This window comes from Chinchilla lanigera, unplaced genomic scaffold (genome assembly GCF_000276665.1).
Source record: "Chinchilla lanigera isolate Chin_1 unplaced genomic scaffold, ChiLan1.0 scaffold00021, whole genome shotgun sequence".
Taxonomy (NCBI): Eukaryota; Metazoa; Chordata; class Mammalia; order Rodentia; family Chinchillidae; genus Chinchilla; species Chinchilla lanigera.
This window is the reverse complement of record NW_004955422.1, coordinates 15,067,490-15,089,190: the sequence shown is the minus strand read 5'-3', so window position 1 is coordinate 15,089,190 and position 21,701 is coordinate 15,067,490. Positions and strand designations below refer to the sequence as shown.

Sequence of the window (21,701 nt, the reverse complement as noted above, 5' to 3'; positions counted from 1 at the left end):
CTCTGCCTGTCTCTGCCACAGCCCACATGTGGACATGGGCCTGGATGGTGTGGAGATCATCACCAATGCCTCCGGCAGTCACCACGTGCTGCGCAAAGCCCATGCCAGGGTGGACCTGGTGACCATGGCCACCACCAAGGTAGGCAACTCTGGAACTGCCAGACCATTGTCATTGGGAGCACTCTGAGCCTTCAGTGCCTGGGGCGGGGCCCAGCAAGCCCCGCTGCCCTCTCTTGGGCTTCACCTGCTCCTCACAACCACCTGTGAAACAGGCACTGTTTCTACCTCTGTCGTAAAGGGATCCAGAGACACCATCCACCCTAAGTGTCAGGAGATGCCCAGGGACCATCCATGCATCAGGGCTCTCATTCTGGGCAGATGGCTGTGGCGAGGGGCTGTGCTGGTCAGTCATTCCTGGGCAATGGCATCACGTAGAGCTTCAGCTGCTCAGGACCACGTCATGTCCTGGAGGGAAGGTGGTGCTGCACTGGGGTGCTGCAGAAGGAAGATTGTTTTGTTACTTAACACCTGGCCTCCCAGAGAGTATGAAAATCACACCTGCAGGCTCTGTGTCCCTGCCGGCTTGTCCTCTCTGTTGGGATGGGGATGCAAATGATGCGTGGGACAGAGAATAGGAGAGGGGACGATGGCACACCCAGGTGTCTGTTATTAGTGCCAGTGGCAAGTGAGGGTGAAGAACCACCACTGACAATTTCAATGTCATTTCTGCCTTTTTCAGAACGGAGGGATCTACCTGCTGGCCAACCAAAAGGGCTGCGACGGTGACCGTCTCTATTACGACGGCTGCGCCATGATAGCAATGAATGGGAGCATCTTTGCACAGGGGTCCCAGTTCTCTCTGGATGATGTGGTACGAGTGAGCGGGAACATGGTGTCGGGGAGCAGCATTTGCACCTTCCCTGTCAGTCCCCACGCTCAGAGGCTGATGTGCCTCCACACCCAGGTGTGTGATGAGAGCCCTATGGGTGAGCTGCCTGGACCGTTCCCCTTGTCACCTTGTCCCTGGGGCTGTGAGGATAGATGAACACATGGCAGATGAGAACTGCATATTTATTTTAGTCATCTGTATGCACAGCCTAGTGAGGAGGACCCTATGGGACGTGGGGCTGCCTGGACATGCACTCAGAAGCAGAGCAAACAGCAGGCATTGGGACCGGGTGTTAAGGTGACAAAGGAGTGGGAGCTGCCTGTTTCCTTTGCAGGCTGTGATGGGCTTATTTGAATGATTCTCAGGCCCACAGAGAACGGAGGCTCCCTGCTCAGGGAGCAGCAGGTACCCTCCTGGTCCTGTGATCGAGGGTCCAGGTTTGTTGGGGATCTCGTGCTCAGGTCCAGCATTTCTGGAGGATTTCTCTAGGGGTTGAGATAGCACTTGCTGGTGTGACGCCTCACCCTAAACAGCTCTGTGACTTGGAAGAGCAAGGGAGACCCCACAGCCCCAGTGGAGAAGGGCCCTCTGAACATGTGGAGGGCCAGTGGTGAGGACAGAACTGCATGTGGCTGGGGTGCTGCGTGTTCTGCTCATTGCTGTTACTGTACTGAGGGCTTGTGGGAGTGAAAGGTCAAAGGGATGAGACAAGGAAGAGACCAGAGATGGGGACCCAGCCACCCTTGGAACAGGGGTCGTGATCTTACGGGGGCTGCACATCCCTCTGAGAAGCTGATGAGCTACACAACATGCCACCTGTAATGATGCAGAGGTGCAGAATTTCCCTTATTTTATCACATTAGATGTTAATTTTCTTTACAGAGAAGAGACAGCAATGAAAGAGCCTCTAAGAAATTTGTGTCACCTTTCACTTTTGTTTTTCTGGAGGGGAAAAAAAATTCAAAAGGTCTGTTATTGTCAAAAATGGAAGCAGGTTGAAAATAGCCCTATTCCTCAATGCTTGGTACCAGAACTATTTGGGATTTCAGATTTTTTAGATTTTTAAGTAGCTGCCCATACAAAATGAGGCAGGGCAAGCGTGTAGCATGGAGTAGCAGATGCCCCAAGATTTGAGCCGAATATGTGTTGCTTCACGCCCTTTGCATCCACAGAGATGAGGTACATGTGACATTTTCTGCAGCATGGTAGGGTTTGTTAGCGAGGAGCAATTACCACTCCACCCTCCAGTTGCAAGTGGCCCCGGGAGAGTCACCTCACGAGGAATTCCAGGGAGTTTTCCTGCCTAGAAGCAGGCGAGCATTTGGTGGCCTTGGCTTTAGCCACTGAGATCTCTTCCTCTATCCTTGGAGGTTTTCTGGTTGTTCTTTGAGTTCTTCTTTCCAGGTAACAGTGTCCCAAAGGCTTCCTTGTTCAGTGTTGACCATAATATAGAGGGGAGGAAAAAGACAGGACATTGTGACCTCTTTTTAAAATTCCCTCTGCAGGAGGTCCTGACTGCCACGTTAGACCTCGAGGATGTGAGGAGCTACAGGGCAGAAATTTCTTCTCGGAACCTAGCAGTGAGTACTTAGTAGGGGCCTGCATGGCTGCAGGTCCAGGACTCAGAAAGTGTCCCTTCCACTGAGGGTGTGGCCAAGGCTGTGGGCCCAGTGTGATGGAACATGGAGGGTGTGGTTCCAAGAAAACCTGGGCTCCAAGTGCCCTCCCCCATCACCTGTCTGAGCACTGGGATGTCAGGCGTGTGTGGTAAGGTGGGGCAGCAGGGAGAGGGGCTGTAAGGTCCATTCAGGTGAGACTGCAACACAGGAGGGCTGACCAGCCTGGGAGCTTGGGAGGCCCTGAATTGGGGCAACAGTGAGGGGGTCATTGTGACTAGCTGGCAGCAGGCAGCCAAGGCTGACCCCCTGATAGAGTTGGGATAGTGTCTAGGGTGTGAGTGAACGTGTCCCAAACCCCTGAATGTGAGCATGGCCTTCATCTAACTAGGGGTCCTAGCTTCTCTGTAAGACTCCAAGTCACTTGTCATGCTACAACGATGTTGCAAACATTGCAGAAGTGTGAATCTCAAGATTACCAGGACCATTTTCTTAATAATAGCTCTACTGAGATGTAATTCCCCTGCCACACAGTTTACCTATGACGGCAAGTTTCTATCGTTTTTGCTACATTCGTGGAACTGTAACAATCACATAGTCAATGTGAGAATATTTCCATGCCCAAACAGGAACGGTGCCCATGAACAGCCACTCTTGTCCCCTTCCCTTGGCCTGGTGACCACCGATCTGGTCTCTATCTGAGGACCTGTCCATTCTGGACATTGTATAGGAATGGAATCAGACAATGTTTGTTGATTTATATCTGGCTTCTTTCACTTTCCAGAGTATTTTCCAGACTCATGAATGTTGTGGCATGTGTCAAGAGTTCATTCCTTTCTCAGCTGAATGTGTTCCATTGTATGGATGAACTGCAGTGTATTTACCCTTTGGACACTTAAAGCATTCATGGTTTTTTTCTGCTGTAACACTCATGGACAGATTTTTGAGTGGGAACCCACTTATTTTTTTTTTAATAGCTATGTTCAGGAGTGGAGTTGCTGATTCATTCTTATTTGACCTGAGAGGCTGACAGTGTTTTCCAGAGCAGCTGCCTGCTTTCTGTCCCCTCCAATAGCATGTGTGGTTGTGAGTTCTACACACCCTCACCAGCACTTATTACCACCTGTTGCTCTTGATTCGAGCTGTCTTGTCTCCTTGTGGGGCTAGTTTGTGTCTCCCACTGGCTGGTGGAGTCCCAGGCACCTGTGAAGGCTTCTGTAATGTGGGGATGTCACTCTGTCTTGAATGTCCAATAACAGGCCAGCAGGGTGAATCCCTATCCCCGAGTGAAGGTGGACTTTGCCCTCTCACACCATGAGGACTTGCTGCAGTCCATCACTGAGCCTGTGGACTGGAAATACCATACGCCTGAGGAGGAGATAAGGTGGGTGGCTCTTAGCTCTAGGGTCCCAGTGCTTGCATGGCCATCACCTTCCATCCAGTGATGCCACAGTTTGCACTGGGGTTGGGGGTGGCACAGAGTATTTGCAGTGAGTTACAGAGCGTTCCCCCAGGGGAGACCTTGGGCTCAACAAGCCTGTGCCTCATTGGCCTCCGCCCTGGCTCTGCCGTATCCTTGTGCTGTGACCCTGGCACAAAGGTTCTGTCCAGTGCATCACAGATTTCAGGAAGAGATAATGATAATACCCAATTGCCAGGTTGTCTTCAGACTAGAATGCTCTAATTCACATGAAGTGCTTATAGCACGAACCGGGACATGGCAAGAGCCTAGCCCCACTGAGCAGCATCTCTAGACTCCCTCCTGTAGGGGACTGTGCCTGGGGTGGCCGCGCAGGTACATAGTGAGCCAGGCCTCACTGCTCCACTCTCAGTACCCTGATTGCTCTGCAGCCTTGGACCTGCCTGCTGGCTCTGGGATTACTTAAGACGAAGCCAACAGGTAAGACATCCAGTTTCTAGCCAGCTCACTATGCTTTTTCTATTGGTTGATCTGTATCTAACTGTAGAGGAAACTCATAATTTTTTTTTCCTACATGCAGCTAAAAGCATTTATTCACTCTACGTTGGGGATGGGGGTGGTATCTGCATTAGTGAGAGGCCAGATGAGTGCAGCCCACTTCAGCTCCTTTGGAGACTTAGCAGAACCACCTAGATGTTCAGAGTTCACCGTCCTATGTTTTGCGGTTCTGCGCGTCTGTAGTTTGTCAGAAGAGAGTCAGCTATAGACAAGCCCCACAGTGAAGGTCTCTATTCCCTTAACCCTCTAGCACTTGTGGGGGATTTTTATCCCTCCTGGGATGGAGTTGACATCCATCAGTGGTTCTGTGGGTCCACATGGGGTTTGCTGGGCAGGGTTGGGCTAATCTCTGGATGTGCTGCTTCTCTGAAATTCTGCTAATACCGTGCTTGGTTGACCCATTTCAGGCGGGGTTTTTCCTGCCCCTGAGTGGTGGTGTGGACAGCGCAGCTACTGCCTGCCTTGTCCATTCCATGTGCCATCAGGTCTGTGAAGCGGTGGCGAGAGGAAGTAGGTGGCATCCATGGGCCCTTGGGAGCCCTGGGGTGGGGAGAGCAAAAAAGAGGGCAGAGGAAAACCCCAGGTTGTGGGCTTCGTGGCTGATGGAGGGTTTGTGGCTGTACCCATTGTCACATCGTGTTCACATCCCAGGGACACAAAAGCCCCTGCCTGGGGCATATACCTGATGTGGCCATGAATGGAGAGCTGAATCCACCTCCTGCCCTTTGTCGACAGTGCGGCCCAGTGAAAGAATAGAGGCTCTGTGGTTAGACACACCCTGTCCAATCATCCCCTGGTGTGCAGCGACATTGAAGACAGCATTAGTATGTGCAGGGGAACAGCACAGTGAAGACATCAGCTACCAGGGGTGTACCCTGGCCTGGCCATGCAGAAACCCTTGTGATAGAATTAGCTATGCAGATTCCCTGGTGATGGGCTGAGATTAGCCGTGCGGACAAGTCGTGCATAACATTGCCTTCTGCTTGGTCTCTCCCGGTGCGTTCAGATCAGGAAGTGTTGGCTGACATCCGGGCCATTGTGGATGAGAGCAGCTACACCCCCCAGCGCCCTCAAGAGCTGTGTGGACGCATACTGACCACCTGCTACATGGCCAGCGAGAACTCCTCCCAGGAGACGTGTAGCAGGGCCCGAGAGCTGGCCCAGCAGATTGGAAGGTAGATCAGCCCTGGTGCTTTGCACAACCTGGCACCTGTGACATGGATCAGGGCCACCGCCTATGACAGCTTCGTGTTCAGTATGGGTCTAGGAACTGATCTGTTTTCTACTTTCTCTTAATTTGGGTCAGATTTCAGGAAAACCATATGCTCCCAAGTCTTAGCCCTGGTACGGTTTCTGCTGTCTCTTCCTGCCACACTGCGACACAGGCAGGGCTGTAAGTCAGGTGTGCTCCAGCATGGGAGCACTGGGAGCCATCCCAGCAGAGAGACTCTTCCCTTCCCGTGTCACTTCCTCCAACCCTGGCTGCCTCTGCCACTGGAGAAGGTAGACAGAGTACTTTCAGGGAGGCAAGGCTTGGTTTCATTCCAGGCTTCCCGTTTGTTTGCCCCTTGGGAAAAAAGGAGCTGTCTGTTCAGTCTGCTGAGTGTAGCTAGAGCTGCCCCTCCTAGGTGTATACCCAGGAGAGTTGGAGGCAGGGACCCAAACACCTGAATAGTTACTTATACAGGAATGTCCTTAGCAGCACTATGCATAGGAGCCAAGAAATAGAAACAACCTGCCTGTCCTTTCAAAGTATAGTTTGTCTGTACAATAGAGACTTACTCTGTCATAAAAAATGAAACACTGATGCCTGCTGCAGCCTGGACAGACATTGAAATCATTCTGCTGAGTAAAAGATGCAAAGTCACATAATTGTGTGACTGCATTTGTATGAAATGTCCAGATTAGGCAAATCCGTAAGTTGAAGAAGCAGATTAGTGGTTTCCAGGGGCTGGAGGAGGTAGGAGCAGGGCATGACTATGAATGGGGCCAGTGTTTCCTCTTGGGTGGTAAAGTTCTGGGACTGGATAGCAGTAATGACTGCACAGCACTGTGAGTACACTAAAGACTGCAAACCACATACTTTACATTGGTCACAGTGGCAAGTGTTATATGTGTCTTCTACACATGCCTATATGTGTCTACACACACACACACACACACACACACACACACACACACTGCCTTCCATATTCCCCATTTTTCCTTCCAGCTACCACATCAGTCTCAACATTGACCCAGCTGTGAAGGCCATTGTAGGCATCTTCAGCCTGGTGACAGGGAAAATCCCTTTGTTTACAGCGCATGGAGGAGGCAGCAGGGAAAACCTGGCACTGCAAAATGTGCAGGTAAGGCCCCCTGAACCATGGCCATTATCCCTACCAGAGAGGGAAGGGACACTGGGAGCCCTGGCCACAGCTGGCGCTGGGTTAGCAGCATGGGTGCCTTACTAGACATTGAGCACACCTCCAGGTTTCTGTATAGGTGCAACTCTGTGTGGGTGAGAGAGAGAACACAAGGGTGTGTGTTAAGTGTGAGAGTGAATATGCACATGTTTGCATAAGTTTGAATGAAGTGTGTGATTGTGTGAGTATGCAAAATGTAAAAGTGTGCATCCATGTGTTTGTGTACATTAGTGTGTGAGCATGTGCACAAGTGTGAGTGAGTGTACACTGTGGGAATGTGCAAAGGTGAACATTTGTGTGTATGAGTGTGTTAGCAGGTCTGCAATAGTGCATGTCTGAGCATTACTGTGTATAGGGATGTGCGCAGAAGTATATGCATATGTGAGTGTGAATGTGAGTGTGCCCAAGTGCATAAGTGTATGTGAGCTTGTGCATGAGCATGGGAGTGCATGTGAGCATGTGTAGGAGTGAAGAAGCATGTACATGAGCATACGCAGAAGTGTGTGCATGAATGTGAGTGCCAGCAGGAATGTGAGTGTGTGTGTGTGCATTTCATCCACAGAAAATGCAGCCCTACTCTCTGTCCTGTGCTGCTGTGGCAGAAGTGGATGCTGCGCAGCAGTGGAAGGAGAAGAAAGATACTAGGTTGCACTGTGTGAGGCTGTTCCCCTCCCTGCTGTGCATGGTTCCCTTTTCCCCTCCTCTAGAAGCACCAGTGGTAAAGGGGTCAAAGTGAGGTGGCCGACTCTTTTCTGTAGCTTGCTGTCACTTGGTCCCACCACTGAGGCTACCTCCATCATCCTAGGCTCCAAAGATGGAGAAGCTGGGACCCTCCATACTCACATGGGTACTGCTGAGAACTTGAGAAATGCCTTGAGACTTGAGGAATGCCTTTCCTCTGAAAGCTGGAAAGCCCCAAACATTTCTGAGGCATTTCTGGGAAACCTTCCTCCTGACGTAGAATGGAACTGTGGTGCAGCAGCATGTACCCTCCTGTGTTCCCTCTGCAGGGTAATTCTTTCTTCCTGCTGTGTTTTCCAGGCTCGGATCAGGATGGTCCTCGCCTACCTGTTTGCCCAGCTGAGCCTCTGGTCCCGGGGTGCCCGTGGGGGGCTTCTTGTGCTCGGATCTGCCAACGTGGATGAGAGGTGTGTGTGGCCCCCCCTATGGCAGGCTCCTGGGATCCTGACTACCTCAGGCAGTGTTCCCACAGCAGTGGTCCTCAGTCTTTTGGTACCAGGGACTGGTTTTATGGAAGACAACTTTTCTACAAGCTGGGATTGGGAGATGGTATCAGGATGATTCCAGCATGCTGTGTTTATTTCTTTTTTTTTTTTTTTTTTTTTTTTTCGGTTTTTCTCCGGTACCAGGAACCGAACTCATGACCTTGCGCTCGCCAGGCAGGCGCTTTTGCCGCTGAGCTAAATCCCCAGCCCCATGCTGTGTTTATTTCTATTATTATTACATTGGAATATCTAACAAAATAACTACATAACTCACCATAATATATGATCAGTGGGAGCCCTGAGTTTGTTTTTCTGGAACTAGAGAGTCCCATCTGAGGGTGATGGGTGTCACTGACACCTGAAGTGTGTTGCCTATGTCCAGTCTGCTCCATAATCTTATTTTGGTTGCTATTACTGCAGAAAACTCTGCTTCACAAAGATAGAATGCTGGAAATGGAAGCAGCTTTTTCAGTGCTTCTGTAGCAATTTCAGGATATTTTGCCTTGACTTTAATCTAGAACATATGGATATATGAAGTTATCTCAAACATACTTTGAAGGGCACTGTCATTTGCAATCTCAGGCAGTTCTTCTTCTTCTAACACAGATGAAATTGATTCACCTGGCTTATTCACAAATGTCTCATGGATCCATTTCTTCCCAGTTTGGGGGTCTTTTGTGGTTGGGAAGTAAGGCTCAAGTTCTTTTGAAAGATGGGATAGGTAATCATGCACCAGCAGGGAGAAAGAAGGCCCTGGTTTAGTCTCCTTCAAAATCTCTGCTAATGTTTGAAATATGTAAAAAAAAAAAATTGCAGGGTTCACCATTGCCCCATAACTCCAGTTTAGCTTTGAATGCAGCCACTTTATCTGTCAACTTGAACACAGTTGTCGTTCTCCCCTGAAGTGACAGATTAAGTTCATTGAGCAGGTTGAATATGTCACACAAACAAGTTTTGTGACCTATTCTGTGTCACTGAAAGATACTGCCAGTGGTGACTTTTTCTAAAAGAAATCTATGGAGGGGGATGGGGATTTAGCTCAGTGGCACAGCACCTGCCTGGCAAGCGCAAGGTCGTGAGTTCAGATCCCGGTACCAGAAAAAAAAAACAAAAAAAAAGAAAGTTCTCATGACTCAAAAACTCTGGCTAGTGATATTCCTTTAGAAAGCCATCTCCCTTCTGCATATAAGAGAAGATATGTGCGCTTTGCATCCGTTTCCTCATAGAGCTGCATGAACAGACGTGGATTTTAGTCACATCCTGCAAAACATGGTTAAATTTAGTTGATATTTCTGGCTAGCCAGACTTTCTGTATGGATGATACAGTCATGGACTCACATTCACAAGTGATCTGTTTGACCTGAGTAGTGAAACCAGAAAGTTGTGCAATCATGGCAGCTGCTCCTCCCATGCAAATACTGACACAACATGACCATTTCAGTTTTCTTGATATATAATCATTTGAAGACTTAAATAGTTCTGAAGTTACGATGTTGGTTGGCCACCAAAGTGCACCTAATGTGTGCTCGTGCACATCCTCCCAAAAAAGAGATCACACAAAAACAAGCATTATTGTCTTGTTATCAACATTGGTAGACTCATCAACCTGGATTGTCTACCACAGTGGCTCAGTAATCCTCTCTCACAATTGTTCCTCAGTACCCTTTGCCGTTTCATCAGTTTGTCTAGGTATGGTGCTAGCTGAAAGAGGAACATGTGCCACCTTTTCAGCCACAGCCTCTCCTAAAAGTTTACAACAAATGTCTTTAGCAGCAGGCAGGATTGCCCTCCACCAGTAGTAAAGAGCTTCTTAGATTTAGCAATGCAGTTATCCACTAAGAATGATGCTCTCATTGCAGACACACTGGATGAAGTGATGGCCTTCAGTAATTTTTTCTGTTCTTCATGTCCACATTTTTTTCTTTGGAAACACTCCAAAGCCTTGTCTTTTAATGCAGGGTGCTTTGTTGTCACATGGAGAAGCAGTTACGAAGGTTTCACGCACGGCTTTGTTGGATAGCTGGTTTGCCACATAGCTGGTTTACATTGGGAATGTAAACCACCTGTTGGAGTGAACCAGTAATTTTCAGTAGCACTCTTGGTACTTCCTTTCAAATGCAGCTTTGTTTTTGTTGCCAGTCTCGCAATCTTCTGCTGTATCATCGTTAGGTCTTTCCCCCCTTTTCAAAGCAGCTTTCCAGGGGCATTTGCTTTTGACTCATTTTGGCTAGAGTTAGCTTACAAAAACTGAGACTGAAAAAAGTGTGCAGTGTAGGAAAGAAGTGCAGGTGGAAGTGGTAAATAAAATAATTGGTGGGCAGATGCATCGACTAAAATAAGTGTTCGTTTCTGACTCACATCCTGCTGATAGATGCAACTTAATTGTCACTTGCCAATAACTGATAGAATCTGGATATGAATCTGTAAGAAACTGATTTACTATGGTCCCTGTACAGTCAAATTTCTCTGTTAATTTTAATCTGTATTTGAGCCAGTTCTCGGTGCTAGCCTCACAGCGTCAGCTCCACCTCACATCATCAGGTGTGGCATTCTTATAAAGAACATGCAACCTAGATATCCCCTCATATGTGCATTTTGTGGTAGAGTTTGCTCTTCTATGAGAATCTAATGCCGCCACTGATCTGACAGGAGATGGAACTCAGGTGATAACGCAGGCAGTGGGCAGCAGATGTAAATACAGATGGAACTTCCTTTGCTTGCCTATTGCTCACCTCCTGCTGTGTGGTCTGGGGGTTGGGGACCCCATCCTACAGTGTCTGGCCAGTTCATGTCATGTCTGTGAGATATGCAGGGAGAAGATTCATGGAAGTTTGGTACCCATGGCATCATTGTTTCTGCAAAATGTCAGGATGACTGGAATATGCAGATTACACTGGTGTTGCTTTCTCTCTGACTCCTGCCCAACCCATCCCAGAACTACCTGTGTTATCCATCCTGTGGTCCTTCGTTCGTGTGACCAGTGTGACTCCATCCCCACTACCCATGTGTGGGCTTGCTTGTTTCTCCTGGCTTCTCCACTGCGTCTCACGTCATTTCTTTGCATCTAATTTTCCGCTCCAAACCAGATAGTTCATTTTGATGTAGACTGAAAATATTCTCTTTCTCATTGTACTTGCTTGTTCAAAAAAATATATAGAGACTCTCTCTGGTCTCCAGATAAAATTCAAGCTGGCCTCAGGTCTAGCAGTGGAAGATGGAAGATCTTTCTCAGACTCAGTTTCCCAACTTCACTGAAGCAAGCTTCCCTGCCTCTCAACTGTTCTTTTGGCTGTTCTTAGTTTCTTGTTGTTAGCTGAGAAAATTTTAAAACTTTGCCATTTATTGATCTATCTGTATGTCAGCCAACCCACCCACCTGTCCATCTATATATTCATCTGTCCATTCATTCATGCATCCAAGCACCCACTCATCCACCTGCCGATTCACCCATCCACTTGCCCATGTACCTGTCCTTTCATCCGCTCATCCATCCATCCACCTGTCTATCTACCCTTCCACCCTCCCACCATACACCCACCTATGTACCCATCCTTCCATATTTTTATCTGTAATGTGTTGTACTACTTCTACACCTTGTATGTTGCAAATGTATTCTCTTTTAAATTTTATTTTTATTTACTTGTGGATCATATGTTATTTCTCTAATGATAATGTGAAGTTAACACACTATATCTGGTAAAAATTCTCACCTTCTATGTCTAGTTTATTAATTCTCCTTTTGCCTTCAGTGCCTGCATATAGCATTACTTTTGACAGGGATGCAGTGGAATGGGATATGTTCTGAGCCCTGACATAATTGAGAATGTAGTTTTACTTTTGTAGATGAACAAGGATTTGACCTGTTGGGAAATTATGTTATTATAACATTTTCTCCTCACAACTTTCACCCATTGTATTTTGGTATTTAAAATTTTACCAAAAATTAAATATTATTCCCTGAGTGGTTGCACTCTGAGCATGTATAGATTTTAGATGTGTATTTAGAACATAAAGAAACATATAACATCTGTTAGACATTCCTCTCTTTTTATCATCTTTCACTGCCCAGCCTTTCTCATGAGTGGACAGGTTCTCTAAGATTGAGAAAACTTTTCTTCTATTATTACTTTGTTTTTGTTTTTTTCCGGTACCGGGAATCGAACTCACGACCTTGTGCTTGCCAGGCAGGCGCTATGCCACTGAGCTAAATTCCCAGTCCCTTCTTCTGTTATGTTTTAATTGTGCTTTCTCTGTCCTGTTGGCTTCATATCTGTGTTCTATCTGTGTTTTCTGCTTTCCCCTTCTATTCATTCCATATACTCTTCTCATTCAATATAGTCATTCCTATTTTTCTTTATATTCTGGGATAGAATCTCAAGTTTATAACTTTCTGTAGTATTTTAAGATTTTTCTTTTTCTAATTCTGTTTTCTGATTGCTTATAATTCTGACTTTTAATTCAGTTGCATTCTGGTGTGTTCTTTCATCAGGTACTTGTTGAATAACTGTTGTACTTCAGGGGTTCCTCTTGGTATTATGAGTAGAACAGAGAAATAGTTCCTGTGTTACTTTATAGAAGCAAACAGATAATAGCAAAACTAATAGCATATATGTCAATGAAATATCTGCAGAGAAAACCAACGTAGGGAAAAGGAGCTTGGGAGTTTTGTGAGTTTGTAGGTCTAAGTTTGGTCAGGGAGGCCTCACTGCGAAGTGGTTTTGTAAAGGCCTGCAGGCAGTGAGGGAGGGAATGTGATTCAGATATAGCCTGTGCAAAAATCCTGGGGTACAACTGTACCAGGGCTGAGGACCAGTCCTAGGATCCCAGGGATGCCTGATTTCTCAGAATGGGGGATGGGAGACCTGCTAGGGCATATTCAGGGGAGTGTTCAGAGACAGGTCTTCCAGAAGTTGACTTTGGAGGGTAGCGGAGGTGAAGGATAGTAGCTGGGTGAGTGTGGCAACCAGGGCAGGCCCTATCTGATATTCAGATGCTGGTGTGACAGGGCCAGCAGAGGGGCATTGCTGAGGGGAGATGAGAGTGGGACGCAGGCAAGGGCTGGTTCTGCAGAGAGCCCACCAGTGCGCCCACAGCAAGGGGAAGGCTTTGGGAGAGAGAGGATGAGACAGTACGCTGGAGACAGAAGCATGAGGGATTTGGGAACTGAAGCATGCCTGCAGGTGGGCCGTGGCTTACTCTGCAGCCAGAATGGGGCAAGCTGGGGCCAAAGCAACTGAAGATGACAGAGAAGTGAAGGGTTGAAGACACGCAGAAGACAGATGGAAAGGGACAGCCATGAGAGACAGGGTATATAGGGTCTAAGGCCCTGGTGACCCAGGCAGTACAGAGACCTAGTGAGAGATGGGCTGGGAGCTGGAGCACCAGCATGGCACAGAGGCACCCAGCAGTAACCCAGGGGTCCAGTCAGAGAACACAGTGGCCTACGTAAGAGCTGTTGGCCAGGGGGTGGATGGAAAGGAACAGATCTGCTGCAGAAGCCTGGGGTTCCCTCTGGCTGCTGGGACAAATGGCTGCAGAGTGAGTGGCTCGGGCTGCGCAGATTGTTGCTGATGGTTCAGTAGGGCAGATGCCCCACAATTCTCACAGCTCAGTCCATACCGTGATCTGGTGGCTCCAGCAAAATCAGTCCTTGCTTACCCAGTCTCTGGAGCACACATTAATCTCATGGCCCTTCCTGCATCTTTACAGCCTGTGGAGGCACCTTGCTGCCTGACCTCTGTGCATAGCTGTCTCTCCCATCCTTCATCCCCTGCCCACCAAGGGTCTTGGTGGTTACAATTTTCTCCTTCCATGTAATCCAGGACCATCTACCATCTCATCTTCAGCTCAGTCCACCTACAAAGCCCCTTCTGCTGTGTGAGGGGACATATCCACAAGCTCCAGGGTATCTACTGCCACTCAGGCTGAGCTCTGTGGGTACTGTGGTCCCACCTCCCACTCAGGGACCTCTGTCCCTCAGCTCCACCCACAGGCCCTGACTCCACCTTCTAGGTAGCTGGGTGCTGGAGATGCCCTACGAATGCAGCCTTCTCCTGGAACCTGGAGTCTGCCAGGCTTCTAGATTCTAGGCTTCTGGAAGAAGCAAGTCTGCAGGTGGCCAGAGTCAGATCTCCTTCTCTCTCTCCCTTCCCCTGCCCCTCCCCTTCCTTTCCCCTCTTCCTCTCCCCTCCCCTCACAGTCTCCTCGGCTACCTGACCAAGTACGACTGCTCCAGTGCAGACATCAACCCCATTGGCGGAATCAGCAAGACTGACCTGAGAGCCTTCGTCCAGTTCTGCATGGAGCACTTCCAGCTTCCCGCGCTGCAGGGGTGAGTGTGCACCTACTGGGCTGGGGCTGCAGCTCAGGCTACCAGGCACCTTCCCTCACATGACCATCGTGCATATTCCCGTGTCCCCTGGTAAAAGCAGCCCCCCTTTCTCCATGTTCCACAGCCAGGCCACCCTGTCTGTCATCGCCTGGCCAGATGGTGTGTCTGTATCTGACTCTGCCCTTGCTACCTCTTTCCCACCAACTTGAGGCAGAAGAGACCCTGCAGGCACCTGGTGCCCAATGATGTTTCTTCTTTTCTCCTTTCTTTCCCATTATTGGGGCTCGAACCCAGGGCTTTTCTACTGAGCTACATACCCAGCCCTTTATTAATTTTTTTTATCTTGAGATAGGGTCTGGCTAAGTCACTAAGTTGTCCAAACAGCTCACACTTGCTATCCTCTTGCCTCAGCTGGGATTACGGGTGTGTACCACCATGCCTCGTTTGAGTTGTGTTTTGTTTTGTTCTGTGGTACGGGGGATTGAACTGAGGGCCTTTACACTGAGCTACATCCCCAGCCCTTTTTTTATTTTTTATTTTGAGACAGGGTCTCACTAAATGGCTAAGTTATCCGGGCTGGGATCCTCCTGCCTCAGCCTCCCAGAATACTGGGCTTACAGGTAAAATTTATTTTTAGACAATGTAATATGTGATGACTTAATGAGTTAAATAGCCCTGGAGAGTTTATAACAACAGCAAAGCAATCCGTGTCCCAGTTTTCCTTACTCCAGATTTCTGATCTCTCTAGGTGTTGTAAATATTAACTTTATAATTTTTTATTCTGGTGTTCACATCTTCTTCTCTTTTTCTAATTTTTAATTTTTTGTTTGTTTGTTTGTTTTATGAGACAGGGTCTCACCATTTAGTCCAGGCTGGCCTTGAACTCCATGACAATCCACTTGCCTTAGTGCCCTGAGTGCTAGGATGGCACCACACCTGGCTCCTAACTGTCTCTCCATTGACTTAATATCTAGAGCCAGTCTAGGCCTTTCCCACATTGTTCCTGCGTGGGGAACGTCCTTCACCTCACTTGTCTTCCCTGGGGACTTAGAGTTATCATGAAAGGATAGATTGCCAGCCCTGGTGGGTAGAGGCCAGGGTGCTCCTAGGCATCCTGCAGAGCACAGACAGCCATCCAGCCCCAGTGCCCACAGACAGACGCTATGCTGTGCCTCCCATCAGGGTGTGGGTCCGGGGTCCCCCCGATGACAGTGAGCATGGCAGCACTCTGGTGACTGTCCTCTGTGTCTCTTGGTCACAGCATCCTCTCAGCGCCAGCCACCGCAGAGCTGGAGCCCTTGGCCGACGGGCAGGTGTCCCAGACAGACGAGGTAATGGGGCGGCTCTGTCATGGTGTCTTTCCCCCTTCTCCCTGGTGCAGAGGGTCTCCTGTGCTCAGTGTGACCTTGGAGAAGATTCACTCCTCTCCTGTTTCACACTAGCCTCACATCATGGGGGCTGCCAGCCATGGTGCACAGCTTTCATGAAGGCTGGAAGGAGTCGCCGGGAACAGACCCTCGAGCCTCCTGTTGAGCACAAAGATTTCCCTCTGTATTTTCTTCCAAAAGTTCTAACCCTTACATTTAGGTCTGTGATCAGCTCTACTTTATTCTTATGCCTTTGTAGGGTTGAAGGGACTTTTCAAGGGATTTTTTTTTTTTTGTCAGTGCTAGGGATGGAACCCAGAGTCTCAAGCATGCGATGAAAGCGCCCTACCACTGAGCCACCTAAAGCCCACTTTGTAGGGTGCGGTGTTTTAGAGCTCACAGTGGGGTGAGGGCTGTTCGGTGCTGCTGGGCTGTTGGTCTGCAGTGTCCCTTAGCCTCTGACCTTGCTGGCAGTGTCTGTTGGCCTGTTATCAAAAGAGCAGTATTGAAGTCTCCACCTGCTGTTGTTGAATTGGGGAAACTAAAATGTCACACTAGGAAACCCCAACTTCGTGTAAAGATACCAGGAATGCAGCTTCTTGTACCAGAACCTGTTCAGTGCCAGGGATTCCATGCGGAGAAAGATATGGCCACTGCTCTTAAAATGCTGGAGTCCCCTGGAAGGGAAAGACAGGGATTTAACCATGATGGCCCCACAGGCTGTAAGTGCTGTGAGTGTGTTAGAGACAGAGGTGGTAGCAGCATTCTTAGGTGTGGGTCAGGACAGGGCCCTGGGAAGATCACATTGGGACTGAGGCCTAAGGGAAGGCCAGCCTGACCAACTGGGCCACAGGCAGCCAAAGGCCACGTCACTGAGGGTCCTACAGGTACTGAGCAGAGGCAAGGGCCCTGTTGCTGTGGATTATTGGAGGCCAGCGTCACTGTCTCTGTGGTGATGCTCTGGAGCTCGGCAGGACTGAGAAGGAACTGGGCAGCTATGACAGTGGAAAAGGCGATGGCTGGTGTGAGCCACGGTATGGAGTGGACCCTTCTGAATGTGGCTTGAAGCATTCATGGTCTGGCTCCATGCAGTTGGCAGCATTTGGTGGCTTCTAATATGGTCCACATTTCTGTGAGTTTGTTCCCTTTTCTCTGAGCCTTCCACACTTCAGGGAAGAGGGCTCAGGAGGGCCGGAGACAGGGTCCATCTGCTCCATTAGTGCTTGTGGCTACCATAACAAATGGCCACAAAGCAGGTGACTTCAGGCAGTAGGACTGCATTCTTTCCCAGTCCTGGAGGCCATGGGTCTGACGCCAACATGTGGGTGGGAATGAGGTCCCCATGAAGACCTATGGAAGGGCCCTTCTTGCCTCTCCTGGCTTCTTGAAGCTTCAAGCATTACTTGGCTTGTGACCACGTCACTCCCATCCCTCCTCTTCTCCCTGTGTTTCTCTGATCCTTCATCAGGACACTTGTCTTTGGATTTAAGGCCCATCCAGTGTCTGGGGTCACCTCATCTCAAGGACCTTAACTTAATTACAGCTATAAAGACCCTTGTACCACATAAGGTCACAAGAACCTGTACTCAGGAGATGAACATGTAGGACCGCTTCAGTCCTCAAACCCGGTGTCTGGTTCTTGGTCATTTTTCCAAATCATGACTCATGTTTGTCCAACCAGTGCTGGGAAGTGGGGCTGACATCTGCTTCAGGCCCTAGGGAGTCTCCTCATACACCAAGCCTCTGGTTCCCACCAGGGAGCCCACCTCCCTCCCGGCTCTGGCTCATGGTGTCCTGGAATGGCTGTCTATCCTCCACAGGATGACATGGGAATGACGTACTCAGAGCTCTCAGTATACGGGAGGCTCAGGAAGATAGCCAAGGCAGGGCCTTACAGCATGTTCTGCAAGCTCCTCACCATGTGGAAGGACATCTGTACCCCAAGACAGGTAAGGTACACATGATGTCCTGCAGACGAAGGCCAGCAGGCATAGCCATGTGTGCAGCTGTCTACTGGGCCTGCTGGAGCAAGTGAATGCCATGCGACCCCAACACAGCAACCCTGTGTCCCATGCAGTAATACTTCCCAGTAGTTGCTTTTCACTAGTTCAGCTCCTCAGTTTGCCCCGAGTTAACTTGGGTGAGGCTCAGCCACACCAGGGGCACACACACACCAAGCCCCTGCTTTTGTGAGGGCAGCGTGGAGACTTTGAGGTCAGAATATGGCATTGCTACTCTACTGTTAGTTGTGAGCCTTGTTAGGATGGAAGTGTACAGATGTGCTGGCCCCAGAGCACCTCATGAAATGTGTTTGCAGGCCCACTCAGGTCTCCTGAAGCGGAGCGGTGGGGTGGGGCCCAGGGACTCCACGGTCTTACAGCTCAGCCAGCCATGCGCCCCAGGTCTGGCACTGTCCACTCCTGCCACCAGGAAAGGCCACCTACAGGGTTGTCACACCCTAGCTGCTTTCTTACATTGCCCAATGTGAGTATTCTGGCCTCAGGTCTTTCTGGATGGACTTACTTCAAAGCTGTGTGTCATCCTCCCACCAGGTGGCTGACAAGGTGAAGCAATTCTTCTGGAAGTACTCCGTGAATAGACACAAGATGACCACGCTCACACCTGCATATCATGCGGAGAACTACAGCCCTGACGATAATAGGTTTGATCTGCGGCCCTTCTTGTACAACACACGCTGGCCATGGCAGTTCCGGTGCATTGAGAGTCAGGTGCGTCATGCCAGGTGTCTTTCTCTGCGTGGAGCATACATGAGCTTTGGGGGTTGAGAGCTTTTCTCTGCACATAGAGGCATATTTTACTATACTTATTTCTGTGAAGGGGCAAATATATTTAAAGATTTTTGTTTTCTAATTTATTTTTAATTGACAAAAATTGCCTATATGTGTTTACGGTGTACAGCATGATGTTTACAAATATGGTGTGTGATTTAAAATATAGTATTTAATTTTTTTAATTTATGCAATAAAAACACATTGCCATTAATCCCCTCAAAATACTCCCCCTCACTTAAAACATACTGAGCCCATCATTTTTGCCACTTTCTGAAGCAGTTCTGGAAGTCTTTTTCCATGAGTATCTTTTAGTTGTGCTGTCATGGCTGCCCAGTGTCTTGAATTAGTTCAAAATGTTTATCTTTCATGGTGGTTCTGGCTTTGGGGAAGAGCAGGCATTACTTGGTGCCAGATCCAGTGAATAAGGTGGATGAGAACACACTGTAATTTTGTTTTGTTTTCTTTTTTTTTTTTAACCCCTGCCTCTCAGCAAGAGCAGTTAGGATTTTTGACCTAAGTTCATAAAGACCCTCATGAAATTGAACTTCCAGAACTGCTTCAAAAAGTGGCAAAAGCAATGGATAAGAGTGTTCAAAGTAGGGGCGAGTATCTTGAGGAGGATTAATGGCAGTGTGCCTTTTGTTGTAATAATTTTTTAAAACATTCACCATATCTTTTAATCAGCAGTTGTATATATACATTGTGGAGTAGGTAAATCAAACTAACATATGCATTACCTCACTTTTCGTGGTAAGAACACTTGAAATCTACTTTGGTCACAATTTCCCAGTGTACAATGCATTGTTGTTAGCTACAGTCACCATATTGTGCAGTATATCTCTAAACTTATCCCTCTGCCTAACTAACATGTTGCATCCTTTGACCACCGTCTCCCCAGTACCTCCCCTTTAGTCCCTGGGGACCACAGTTCTACTCTCTGCTTCCAAGAAAGAGTATAGCATCTCTAGATTCCATGTATGAATGAGGTCTGGTGACGTTTGTCTTCCTGGGCCTGGCTTGTTTCACATAGCATAATGTCCTCTTGGTTTGTCAGTGTCATTCGAAACAACAGGATTTCCTTCTTTTAAAGGCAGAATAGTATTCCACTATATAGATAAACTGTGTTTTCTGTAGCTGTGCATCCATTGGTGGATGCTGAAGTTGCCATCTCTTGGCTGTTATAAACAGTGCTGCAGTGAACATGGATGTTCACACATGTGGATCTCACTTCCTTTGGGTATATCCTCGGGTCTGGAATTGTTGGAGCATATGGGAGATCTGTTTTGTAATTTTTAAAGGAGTCTCCATACTGGTTTCCATAGTGGTTGTGCTAACTTACAAGTACATCTGGAATGAATGGGAATTTGGCATGTGCTGTTTTGACCATGCTGTATTTACTATACTTACTGAGTGTACTAAAGTTAGTAGCTGTTTATCACTTTAGGAAAGTGGTGCCAGTCACTAACACTTCTAAACAACTGGAGCATCCGGATGGCTGTGCGTCTTCTAAACCACCCCGTCTTCCCTTTTACTAATTAATTAATAATAGAATAAAGGGAGGACTAAGAAAGTCAATACAAAATCAAATGTAGGCCCTCCCCTCCTTCCCTTTTTTAGACCCAATGTTGATCCCCAGGGAACAAACTAGATGTGACCCCTTCCTAGCCCAGGCGAAAGGCCAGCTCGTTGCCCTGGGTCTGTATAGACAGCATAAAGATGGTGACTTGTAGAGAGAGCTCTGTGCAGCTACAGAGCTTGAAGGGCCGGAGGGGCCTTTGACAGTGTGACAGTCGGCAAGTACCCGGAGCAGCTGATGTGCAGACTGAGGGTGGGACCAAGGGGACACTGTGTGCCATCTCCAGTGCTGATTTGCCCCCTAGAGGCATCAGGCGATTGCCGGGAATACTTTCAATTGTCACAGTAGGGTGAGTTCGCTGCTGCTGGCATCTAGTGGGTAGAGTGCAGGGGTGCTGTGGATAGCCTGCAGTGCCAGGGATGCCACCCCGACCCTCACCCAGCAGAGAGTGACCCCAACCCTCATGTCAGGATGCTGAGGTTGAGGACTGGCCCATGACGTTGAGTCCTTGGGGATACTTATTACAAGGAGATTCTGTGTCCCACTTATTTGGTGGAAGGCAGTTTCCTGGCTGAACGACTTGGAGGAGTCCAATAGAAGTCAGTGGGAAACAAAGGGCCGGACAGGGGCTGGGAAAGGTGCACCCCCACTGTTCTTGGATGAACCCCACACCTTGCTCGCTGAAGCAGCGAATGTCCACCTACTGGGCCATTTGCAGCCCAGCATCACTCCAGGAAGGGGACAGCCCAATCTCAAGGACAGGCTGGACACTGGGCTGCCCAGGGTGGGAAGCAAGAGCTTTGCCCGACTCTGGCTTCTTTAGCAGTTCAGGGCTTGGCTCCTACCCAGAGATGGATAGGTGAAAATAAAAACGCCTGTCATCTTCCCATACCCCGTGACCTCCAGAAAGATACCGAGGCTTCCTCTTTCCCATCCCCACTGTGGTTTCAGCAGATATCATTTGGTAACTTGGGTTCTCAGTGCCAACCGTGAGGCCATTGGGCCACTGTTCATGGGCAGCACAGGTGTTGAATCTACGTGGTGACTGTTCATGGACTTCTCTGTCTAGGTTCTACAGCTTGAGAAGAAAGCAAGGCAGGATCTGAATGGCTAAGACTGAGGGTCACACCTGCCTGAGGCCTCCCTTCCCTGGGATCCTTAGTGTGACGTCAGCATAACTCGAGGCCAAGGGGAGCTGCACCTGAATCAATTTTATTTCATGTTTGGAACAAGAGAGGTCTTTTCATTGTAATTCCTGCAAGAGGAGCTAAAATAAACGGAGTATGTTCTTTAACCCTGAGGGGGAGCCCTGCTTTTCTACCTGCTTCAGCCTGTGACTGCACCACAGCCCTCAAGGGGTGGGAGGTGCTTCAGTGCCATCATTACAAGGGGATCCTGAGCAGAAAGCTGGAGAACCTCCTTGCCGACTCATCCCTGACTTCCTGACCTGCATTCCAGAAGGTTCCAGACATGGTCCCTGCAGACCCTCCTTGCTATAAATCTGGAAGCCACTTGTTCTTA

At 48.6% G+C, this 21,701-nt stretch overlaps 1 protein-coding gene across 5 annotated transcripts in view; it reads left to right on the top strand.

Moving 5' to 3' along the window:
* The window catches only part of Nadsyn1 (NAD synthetase 1), a 46,232-nt gene extending 24,752 nt beyond the window's left edge, over positions 1-21,480 (top strand). For 4 of the 5 annotated variants that reach the window (XM_005384226.2, XM_013514259.1, XM_013514261.1 and 1 more), the window contains 14 exons: positions 22-139; positions 740-871; positions 2,395-2,469; positions 3,765-3,889; positions 4,357-4,405; positions 4,891-4,993; positions 5,490-5,658; positions 6,696-6,831; positions 7,930-8,036; positions 14,314-14,445; positions 15,707-15,776; positions 17,633-17,761; positions 18,365-18,541; positions 21,250-21,480. In XM_005384226.2, coding sequence (XP_005384283.1) covers positions 22-139; positions 740-871; positions 2,395-2,469; positions 3,765-3,889; positions 4,357-4,405; positions 4,891-4,993; positions 5,490-5,658; positions 6,696-6,831; positions 7,930-8,036; positions 14,314-14,445; positions 15,707-15,776; positions 17,633-17,761; positions 18,365-18,541; positions 21,250-21,294 — 1,567 coding nt within the window. In that variant the 3' untranslated portion in view covers positions 21,295-21,480. Of the gene's footprint in view, positions 1-21; positions 140-739; positions 872-2,394; positions 2,470-3,764; positions 3,890-4,356; positions 4,406-4,890; positions 4,994-5,489; positions 5,659-6,695; positions 6,832-7,929; positions 8,037-14,313; positions 14,446-14,992; positions 15,034-15,706; positions 15,777-17,632; positions 17,762-18,364; positions 18,542-21,249 lie in introns of those variants that run through there. The other variant, XM_013514263.1, reaches the window with a different exon arrangement.
* Positions 21,481-21,701: the final 221 nt, after the last annotated feature.